The sequence below is a fragment of the Metarhizium robertsii genome (genome assembly GCF_000187425.2).
Source record: "Metarhizium robertsii ARSEF 23 chromosome Unknown MAA_Scf_1, whole genome shotgun sequence".
In the NCBI taxonomy this organism is placed as follows: domain Eukaryota; kingdom Fungi; phylum Ascomycota; class Sordariomycetes; order Hypocreales; family Clavicipitaceae; genus Metarhizium; species Metarhizium robertsii.
The window spans coordinates 4654520-4665458 of NW_011942149.1; the positions used below are offsets into that span (position 1 = coordinate 4654520).

The 10939-nt window shown below is 53.9% G+C and overlaps 2 protein-coding genes across 2 annotated transcripts in view; both read left to right on the top strand.

The window, feature by feature from the left end:
* Positions 1 to 5647: 5647 nt before the first annotated feature.
* On the top strand, positions 5648 to 7375 carry MAA_02149 (uncharacterized protein; the record flags this gene model as incomplete). The annotated part of the gene is made up of 2 exons (XM_007820147.1): positions 5648 to 5756; positions 5820 to 7375. The coding sequence occupies 2 exons, from the start codon at positions 5648 to 5650 to the stop codon at positions 7373 to 7375; spliced, it is 1665 nt and encodes a 554-aa protein (XP_007818338.1).
* A 3036-nt stretch (positions 7376 to 10411) lies between these two features.
* Positions 10412 to 10939, top strand: part of MAA_02148 (Heterokaryon incompatibility) — a gene marked incomplete at both ends in the record, with an annotated part of 1862 nt that continues 1334 nt past the window's right edge. The window contains one exon of the mRNA XM_007820146.2: positions 10412 to 10897. Within this exon, the coding sequence (XP_007818337.2) occupies positions 10412 to 10897 (486 nt within the window). The remainder of the gene's footprint in view (positions 10898 to 10939) is intronic.

The following is a 10939-nucleotide window of genomic DNA, read 5'->3' on the forward strand; positions in this document are numbered from 1 at the left end:
ATGCTGTCAATGACTGGGTAGCCTGCCAGACACAATATTACTACGGACTAGCCAAGACTCTCATTTCTACGCGGCTGGGCAGGTACGCTACGCGTTGGTGTCTCCGGCAGACACCGACCACCCGATATGTCTCTCGAAATCGACCACAAGTCAAACTTGAATGTTGGGTGGGCGCTCCAGAGTCCAACCCCTGTAGGGCTCCCTTCCGGACCATCTCGGCTCACTACTCAACGATACAGCGCGGAACACTTGAAGGAAAGGCTAAAAGCCTGAGACACACCTCATTGACAGAGCTTGATATCATCAGGAATTTCATGAGATGACAGCGGGCGTTCTCCATCATGGACTCATGGTTGTAGCGTAGCTGAACGGCGCGTCCCGCTAGTTATGCGCTTGGAGCGGAAAAGATACCTGGTTCATCGGCGGTCCGTCGCGGGACGACCTTGTGGCTGCTAAACTAATGAGTTTCCTAGAAAAGGAAAGAAAACAACCAAGGGCTACAATTCATGAGGTCATATGCTCAGGGGTGGACAGGGTCGAAAGCATCCAAGTTTTTCTACCAAGCTCTGCATGCCAAAAGAGCAAGAGACAACTCCAATTACTTACTAAAGTGCAGAATACGCATCTGTCCAAGTCGGGACGAGACCTCGGAGAAAAACTGCGAAACACAAGTATATATCCTCTACGTGATGTCTCTACCTTGGAAGATATACCCTGGAAGATAGAGAACCATTCTGCCGGAACGCTGCCAGCTACGTAATGACCATTTCCCGGAAGAAGTCGTCTGATGGTCGTACAATTTACGTTGCCCCTTGCGTTCTGAGGTAGAGGTTGCAGGATCGCAGGATCTCATTCAATCGGGCTTTTTTAGGGAAGGATGCGTTTTCTCGAGGAAACAAAAAAAGCAAGACTTCCCCTACCAGCACACCCTGCTCCAGCTTTTTCATAGCGAACTACTAGTAGTGAGACAGGAGGATGTCGTACCTGGATTTCCACCTTGCAGAGACATTCCACAGTTGGAGACCCGCGGGCTTGGGCCACAGGCTTTGGCCGGCAGTCCATCTGTCATGATCTATCACAAATAACAATGGCTCCCCCCCCTTTCAGCGAAACGGTTCCAGCATCGTGGACGGATGGCTGCAGCGGCTGCAGCCCAAGGATTGGGCAGACTTTGCCATCCCTTGATCTCTTAGTCGGTCCGGAGAACCAGGCTGCAAGTTCTCTGGCTGCAGCCATGGTCGCACCTTTGTGGAATTGAAAACTCAAGCTAATAGAGCATTAGAGGGCTAGCTATTATCACTAGTGATAGGTGACCGCCTCATCATCCTGTCGCATTGATATGTCGTCGACGACCATGGTGTGACAAACATTGCCAATGGTTGCTGTGCGGAATGAAGATAGGGCTGTCAATGGTTGATGGCCATGCAGCGAGATTGATTAAGCCAGCTCAACCCGCTCAAAAGGACTTCTATCAGCTTAGTCTGTAGCTGCAGGCATGCCGGGGGCTTCGTTTCCTATTCGCGGGGGCATGGCCTTGTGCTCTGTCCAGATGACCTCGCAAAGCTATTTTCGCAGCCGTGATTGGCCAACTCTGAGCGGGCTGAGTTTCCTGTTATGCTAGTGGTTGGCCATGAAGCGAGTAATAGGGTAGGATTGCTGGTCAATCAGTCTACAAAGGTACGGTTCAAGGTTTTTATTGATTGATTGATTTTTATTATTCTTCCACAGCTATGCTCCTCCGCCCAAGCGTTAAATCACATTGGCTTACTATTTCAGAGGAATTTGTGCACAATATCGACCTATGTATGTATGTACATACGTACGTACTGATGCCGAGCCACCCAAGTCCCAGGACAACGGGATCGAGCTAAGGTTCGGGGAACCAGGATTGGAGTCCGACAGCCAATGGTTTTGCAGCATGACCGGCGCCACCCGCCCTTCCTTCTCGCGGGGTGACTGGCCGTCACTGCGAGGCAAATCAGCCATCATGGCGCCATCCAGTTGACTGGCAGGGAGGACTCGACAGCGTTTGTTTTTCAACAGAAACACTACGGAGTACACGGTTTGAAACCTGACAGCTCAGATGCACGGCCCCCGACAGAAGAAACTCGGGTGTGTGCCTGAGACCCGAGAGCTGAGTCTATTCTTATATCATACTCAATGGGCTAGTATATACAGAGTATTATTGCACGGGGAAAGATGTATCAATCGGTTTGCAAGCGATGCAGGCATGGAGTTGGCAATCCCACCGGGACTATCTAACAAATCTACTCCGTAACTGCGGGGGGAGATAGGAGTGGCCAGCAGAGATTGGCTTTCCGAGGCATGTCTGATGAGGCGCTGCATCGTTGCACCGACACCTTTTATGGCCACAGATCCCGTATCATGTCAAGTGTATATACGCGTCGAAATAGACGCATACCGAATATAACCTCGGGTGGCGGCGAATCAGAAACAACCGTCATGTTGCATGGCAACTATAGTCGATATTCTTTTACTCTGGGTAACTGGCGCGTGGTTGGAGATGTCCTCGTTGGGGAGGGGATAGGGCGGATAATCAACGAAAAGCACTACAATACAAGTGTGGTATCCGCAAACTGACAAGTCATTGAGTTGAAGGGACGTCGGTATGGAGTTATTGACCACGGAAAGAAGAAGAAGAAATCTGATGGAGCCAACAATGCGAGGAGGAGGATCATATCGACGGAGCCCATGTTGCCTTGACCCGCCAAAAGCAATACTATTCAGGTGCTTCGTGTCTGGCGTGGCTGTGATATGTTGGCAATTTGATTCCTGCACACGGGTGCGAGACCTGGTGACGGCTATTTCGTGCATCTTGAAGCGAGAGTGAGAGCCATGAATGGACTTGGATCCACCACCGTCTTGCATGGAGAAGTCAGGACTCAGGAGTCAGGACCGGCCGTGACGGCATTTCAACCATGTACCAGACTGGCAACAATCAGCATCAGGCAATTCGCCTCGGCATCGCCCGTGGCCCGAAACAGATGAAAGCGCAGGTGACCATCGACACCGAAAGGGTCTGGTGCCGTCATGTCCTTGTTGTATTCTTCTTTTTGATGCGTTGGCACCGACAGTCTGGACATGATGCGCATGGCGTCGAGGTCCAACGCTGACGTGAATGCCCTTTGCCCGATGCAACCCCATGGTCTTGAATCTTGATCCAACGCTCACGACACGCACGAGTCCAAGGAACAGACCAACGAACGGCATTGGGCCCAAGGGGCGTTGCTCCCGAGGTGGTATTCACTGAATGACTTGTAATCGCACTCTGGTCACCGCTACTCCCCATACATAGCCGGATTGTACTTGGGCTGGTTCACGTTTGCATCGAGTTGACGTCCCGGCATCTGCCACGATTGCTGGCGTGTCAATGGCCAGGATTTGCGGTCAGGCGCAGCAGATACTGATTGTCCGATGATGACAAGGCTGCCGTTTCGCGACTACGGCGAAATCTGGGGGAGCGTTTTGAGCCTTGAACCCTGGGGAGGAGCCCCATTGGCATAATCCATTACTATCCAATTCCAGGCGATTGAGCGCGTCACAAGGTCAGCTGGACGGGGGGGCTGGAGCCATGCGTTGGCATCAGGGCATGGCATCGGGGCATGGCATCATGGCACCGTGGATCTGAAGCCCATCTGAACATTGAATGAACGTTGACCCTTGCGCCGGCCCCCAATGAATGGCCGGGCCTGCGTTTGCGCGCCGACTCAGCAAGTCCGGGGGCTCACATTGCAATCCATTCGTTCTGAAAGCGCCCTGACGGACGACATCGAGGCAAACAGGGCCGTTTGTGGCCAATTGGCCCGGCAAAAGGAGCACCTGAGCACCTGACGGGGTGCGATGAAAGGCATTTGTTGGATTCGGGGCCGAGCATGAAACACTGCTGCCTCATTCAAACACTGGACTGTGGCTATTCATGGACCTGCCATGAGCCAAAAACAACAATAACAAGACCAAAAAAGGCCATCGAACAGCCGGCCTGGTGCTTTGGCGTGAATGCGCGGTCTGAGCGAAGACATCTACCGTCGGGAGCGACTATCCGCAGACGCGGTCTGCCTCCTAATCAATGTCTTCCTGGATCAACCATCCAAAGGCAGCAAATTGCAGCAGGTGCATCGCAACAATTACAATAATAACACTAGGTAGTTTCCACGGCCCAGCCCAATCCTTGGGCATGCGCTGGCTCCGTTTCAACCTGCTTGCGCGTGACGGCCAGCTGTGTTCCGAGATCACGGGGGGGCTGCCCGGTGAGTTGAGTGAGGCTTGGTCAGGTCTGGTTCAGTCTTTCAGTCTTTGACATCTGGACCACCTAGACGGACACGCAGTTGGCATACCATACCGGTAAGAGACAGCCCGTCTGGCATTGCGAGCAAAATCGACCCAAAGGGCCTCGGTGACTGACAACCGAAACGGAGCACCTGCCATCACATGATGAAAGACGGTGCGCAGCCACGGCCCTTGCCTGGGCGAGAGTGCTCGACCCAAGCCAGCTAAATGCCAAAACGGAGAGTGACCAAAAGAGGTTTAGTTGTGAGGCATGCAAACTAAGCCACTATAGGCAGTATCTTCGATGCATTCAATAGGGCAATGGCAAAGTGATACCCATTCAAGTTTAGCCTGCAAAGCCCGGGTCACGCTGACCGGAGAGGGACAGAGGCAAGAGAGAGAGGGCAAAGTGGCCCAGGGCGAGTTCCCCCTCCTTGGCCACCCTCCACACCCCCCTGGCTGCTCTCGGGACACCTGGGACTTTTGGGGGGCCTGGAATTCTGGCGAGCCCATGGTTACTGATCACAAGAGGGTGCTTTTGGGCCCCCAGCGCGCTGGCTGCTTCGTCTCCGTCTCGCCCTTCTCTGTGCGTGCGCTGTTCCCAGCGGCGCCTCCGTTCCGTACACTGCACCTGCACCCCCCTTCGCTCCTGTGTGCACGCCCTCTCCGCGCGCTCACCCCCACCCTTGCACCCGGTACGTACCACATGGTTCCGACCCTTGCTTGCTCTTGTTGGGTCCTGAGTGCAAGTTACACCCACACCACGACTCAATGCTCAAAGTGCCTGCCCTTGGGCTGCTCTTTCCCTCCCCGTCCCACCTTGCTCCTATCCCACGTTCGTGACTACATGTATATCCTCTTCCCCAGACACCCTTCGCGCTGTCGTTCTTTCGTCCCCATCTTCACCTCCGCATTGTATGCTCTGCCTAACCGCTGCCGAATAAACAACATCTATCCTCCAGACAAGCACCGTCTCACTTGCAGCCTGCAATCCTCTTCGCCCATTGTGAGCCCTTGGTCTGCCAGCTCCCACCGCTCCCACCATCCCGCAACGCACACAACACCCACAAAGCGTCGTACACACGCCTTGGCTTTTTGTTGAAGACCAACTTCTTCACACATCCGCAGTCCCGCGAATTGGCGCCAGAATCACTACTGAACAACGCGACACGCATTTACCTCGATTCTTCACTGCCACCAGCCTCCTTCACGGCGAATAACCTACACGCCATATAAGGCTGCCAGGTAGTCGCCCCTCCTCAAAGCGACGAGGCATGCTTCCTTGGACCTTTTAACAGACCACCCTCCTAAACAAGCACTCTTGGATCCATCTCTACTCGCCCACGATCGAGCATCACAAATGGCAGATATGCCTTACCGGTTAGACACGCACGTCTTAACAGTAGACGCCAACGTTATCCACAAGGTGGACACTGCCAATCCCGCCAATCTCTATAGCATGTGGACAGGTAGGTCCTCTTTCGCCACAACCAAACTGCACCCACCACGATGCTGACCAACCGGTGCAACAGTCTTTTCCCGTTGCGCAGATTCTGTAGAACAGGGTAGGAGATTAGAAAACTTGAGCTGGCGCCTCTGGCAAAGAGAACAGCTCGTCGAGAACGCGAATAAGAACACCGCCTCCGCCGCCTTTACAACTACCACCACCCCTCCCAAGAACGTCCCGTCCGAGACGAGGTTACAAGAGGTTCCTCAGCTCTCTGGCAGCGTCGAGTCCTTGGCCGACGACGAGACGGTTGATTTCACCTCGGTCTCGGCACCTCTTGAGATCCGACCTAGGATACGAAGACTAGATTCCTCCACCACCAGACGGGATCGACGCATCAGCTCTGACGACTTTGAGAAGATGATTGTGTCTATTGTTAAGGACAAGGCTCCCCTGTCCGCCCCTTCACAAACATCACCCTTGATGGCGTCCACGAAGCAGAAGCTTCTGGTTCCTCCTGCTCCTCCCGCTCTCACCCGATCCGGATCTACCACGACCGAGTCACAATCGTCGGAGCAAATTTCTGAAGTCTCACATCCTTCCCCGTTCCCACCTCCCGAGGGCCTCAGAGTCCAAGCCCTCGCTTTCCCAGAACCTGCTGCTGCTGCTTCCTCGCAAGACGTCTTACCCGAACCCAGCTCTTCACCAGCACCCAAGCCTGTGCAGCCTAAGAAGCAGCCTGCTCGCTTCGCCCTTGGTGGATCTTGCTCATCAAGCGAGCACAGCCAGAGTATCGAGAACATCAAGGCCACTTCCGCTGCCGTCGGCAAGAAGCCCATGTTCCAAATTGGCGGGTCATCGGGAGAAGATTCCCTCAGGAGCTCTGGCCACTCTGCCCTTCCCAACACTCGCATCAGCAACCTGACGGCCCAGGCCCTGCAACACAGCGAGTCCGCCGTTGACTCTGATACCGAGGCCGAATATGTTGACGAGAGTGCCATTGACGACGACGACTCTTCTGACTGGGAAGACTCCACGGAAGACAGCGGCAAATCTAGTGTTGACGTCCAGCTCTTCCAGCGCGTCGAGTTCAAGGCCAAGCCCGCCTCCCGCCCATCGCTAATCACGCTCATGCTTGCTCAGAACGAGCGCGCCAGGACACTCGGCAATCAATCTTCGCAGTCCACTCCCGCTATCCACCGAACCCGAGCGACGCCCAATGGACCGAGTCTGGGCGTGTCTCCCAATGACTCGGATGAAGCGCCACTGATGATGAAGGGTATGCGACACTCTGCACTCAAGCCTATTAGCGAAATTCCCCGGTCCAGCGCCCAGCCCATCACGACCCATGCTACTCATGTCAACTTCCCTGCGGCCTTTTCTCCCCGGACCACCCGCCGCAACATGCTGGCTACCGAACTTACCGAGTCACTCCGACTCAACCTTGTTTGGGAGCGACAGCAGAAGAAATTGGGCAGCAAGGCATTGCTCAAGCGCCGTCACACATCACAGGACGTTGCCAACCTGAAACAGTATCCCCAGAAAGCATGTATGAAGGCCAGCGAAGATGCCGAAGCCCACAGCTGGAACCAATACTTCTCTAAGGAAGCTCTCAACGGATACCATTCAAAGGGCTGGTAAAATATCACAGTCGTCCTTTTCGTCCTTGCTTGATGAGCATGTACCAATTTGGCTGGTATCAGGAGCTTGCCTGGCAAGGCTTCTTCTATCCTTGCCGTGTATATCTGAACGGCGTGTAAAGATTTTTTCCCTTTTTCTCAACGACACTGATCTTCCTAATTACATACCACATCTTCGACTTTTTATGACGATACTTGGGTTTGACCCGGCGACATTGCACGACTGGTTTTATTAGCGTTACATGCATTACCAACGACAGCACAGCAATGTAGCGTACTCATGGAGATACATGCATTGATGCGTGATCCGTGTGTATTGTGCTAAAGCCTTAATATTCTTTGTCTTTTGACAACAAGAGACAAGTTGCACTTTACGAGGCGTTTGCATATCTTTGATTTTTTTTTTCCTTTTGAACCCAAATGATACCATGGTCTGGGCTTGGCTCCATCGGGAACACATGCATTCATGTTTATTCTACTGGCTGAAGGCTTTGTAACTCTATCACGGAAATGAGGGGGGTGAGACTATTGAGATGGGGACATTCTGCAAGGGCAACCTTGAATACTAAGCGGGGGTTTTGACAGCTCTGGCTTGGTGATGGCCAGGAGGAGGCAAAAAAAAAAAAAAGGCGGGAAGAGAAAAGGCAGCAGATGAGCTAGACAAAGAGAAAAGGCGGCATCGCACGATGCGAAAGCAATAGGGAGAGAGGGTCGGCTACACTGCCCAACGAGGCGAGCATTGGCTGTTCAAGGACAATTAGAATAAGCAGCTCGGAGTGGCGTGAGGCGGCCAGGTTAGAAGAGCCATAAAAGCATGAATTGAATAAGCTATGAAACCAAGATTACGTCTTCTATTTGTTGCAGTGAGCTTGTTGTTAGTGTGAATGTGTGGTGGAATGTAGGGAAGAGGCGATAAAGGCGTGACGACTAATGGAGCTTGCATTCATTGGTGGTGATTTGAAGGTGTTTAGATATCGGCATGGCCTCACTCGATGGACATAAGGCGGAGGTAGCGGTGAAGTGACTCAAGTGATGGCCAGTGAGTGGTCCCTCGCGCTAAGCCAAGGTCGGTAGTTGTGCAGGCAGGCATGGACGTCGGAGTGAAGCACGGCTTGAAAAGCTCTCAGTGTGGAGAAGGCAAAGTGTTTAGTGTCTGGATTAGAGGAGAAGAAGTGAAAGTGCGCGAAGTACAAAGTAGAGGGGACCAGAGGGCGAGTGTCACGACTCACGGGCAAAGAAGTAGCTTTCCCTTCCTCCCCTTGTCTGCTGCTGCGACGGGGAAGATGAGTCCTGTGTTGATTACAAAATTCATGCTTTCTGCGCTCGCCGGCAGCATGGGAACCGGTCCAGGGCCAATGAATGGGCTTTTGAGTTTGGGCCGGGCCGGAGAAGAAACCTGCACCGATTGGGAGAGGGACCAGACGTCAAGTCAAGTCTGTCTGGGTACTAAGCACTAGGTAGTATGTACAGTGCTAGGATAGGTACTGGATACAAGAGGGGGTTCTTTGCCAGTTTTCGGCGTAGCCCGACGGCAGGTAGGATAGGGCTTTGCCGTCGCTTGGCTGCTTCGCAGGTGATTCATGGCCGGGGCTTGCAGAGCCGAAAGACAAATTGCAAAGATGGCAGAGGAGGGGAGGCTGTGCTTGGGTCAAATTGCATGTATGTATGTATACTGTGTGTATGTGGTGCGCGGGACACCTGGGGAAGGGCATTGATGGAACTGACTCTTGCTGCCTGCTCAATGGGGTCGGTCCGACTTGGGGCCGTTTTTTAATTTTGGGTCCAGGACCTGGATGACTCTTTTTACGGTAAATTTGCCCGAATCGAGCGTTTTTTTTTTTTTTTTTTTCACTCGATGCTGTGCATACGTTGGCGTCTGTATAGAAGAAAAAAAATTGTGCTTGAAACAACAGACATTTTAGAATTGACGTGACGGTGTAGCTGCGCCGTGTGCACGTCAGCGACTGGGCTGGACAAGCCTAAAAGACATGCTTTCCATGCATGTGCACGGGTGTCGCGCCGGAGTCGGAGGCAAGGGTCAATTCAGCGATAGCATCTGCCTTGTGATTGTAAAGAGGGGTGCTGTAGGGGTCCACGGGTGACGAGAAAAAATTTTTGCAGGTCGGGTGTGCTGGCACATACAGATTGTTTTTGTATGTACATATGTACCTAGCCAAGTGCGTGTGTGCATGCAAATGCATGCATGTATATCTGTGTGCGCTCCGTAGATGGACAAGGGAGTATTCCTGAGGGGGTGCGAGATGGGACTTGAAGAATATTCAATCGAATAACTACTTAGCAGACAGAGATGTGGGTTCGACATGGAGAAAAATGGCATGTGCTGCCGGCATTGGGGCGGGTTCGGCGGGGGTTGAAAACGGGCCCTCTTTGAGCGTTTTTCTTAAGGTGCAGATGATTGTATTGACGGACATTTCCGTCGAACCCACCCGCCGCATGTGTGTACTACATATTTGCGCGGAGTATTTACGGAGTAAGGCAGGGAAATGTGGGCATTGGCCTGTTTGGCACGCGGCGCGCACGAGATGGTGGCGATGGGAGTCGAGAGCACGGTGCAGTAATGCAATGGCTCGAGTTTGCAGCAACGCCGAGTTGTTTGGGCATTGTGCGCGGTCTGTTTTTTTTTTTCTGTCTTTTTTTATATTTTTATATTTTTTTGGTTTTTTAAACCTGCCAGCGCACAAGGTGCTGTTTGTTGGTTTGCCCGTCGTATCAGAGTAGCAGGGATGTTTTAAATGTCAGACTCGACGCCGCTCCGGCTTGGCCCAATTGGACATTAAAGACACAACACCACAAACCTCTACAACGGAGCAGTCACGGCAAGGGCTGAGATGGCAGGCTCGAGCAGAATGCCCGGCACGCCCAAATAGAGCACCCCGTCTGCAATCTCCAGCCGCAAAGAGACAGTGCACACGAGGCCACGATCCCCAACACCAGGGTTCAGCTCCAGCCATGCAGTGAAGAGCCCCCGTGCCATCGCCAAACTTGTCCTCGCGCACCCCAACTCGCCTCGCCCGCCATGGACAGATACCAGTATGAGCCGCTGCCGCCAGACGGCAAGCACATCCGGCTGGCGGTGCTTCACCCGCGCGCGTCCCCCCGCCCAGAGGACATCCGCATCACCATCCAGCACGCGCCGCTGGAGGCCCGGCCCTTTATGGCCCTGTCGTACGTCTGGGGAGACGCAAGCGACAGGCTCGACGTCGCCGTCGCCCAGTCGACGACCGACGCGCCGGCCAAGCGCCTCTCGGTCACGGCCAACCTGGCAGAGGCCCTCGGCCACCTCCCCTACGCCCACAGCCACAACGCCCTCCCGGTCCCCAGCCACATCGTCCTCTGGGTCGACGCCGTGTGCATCAACCAGCAGGACCTGGAAGAGCGCGCGCGGCACGTCCCCCTCGTGGCCGAGATATACGCCTCGGCGGAGCGAGTCCTCGCGTGGACCGGCCCCTCCACCCCCGGCAGCAACGTGGCCGTGAACCTGCTGCACCGCATCGCCGACTCAGTCGACCTCGACCCCGACCCCGGGTCGCGCGCGCCGCGGCCC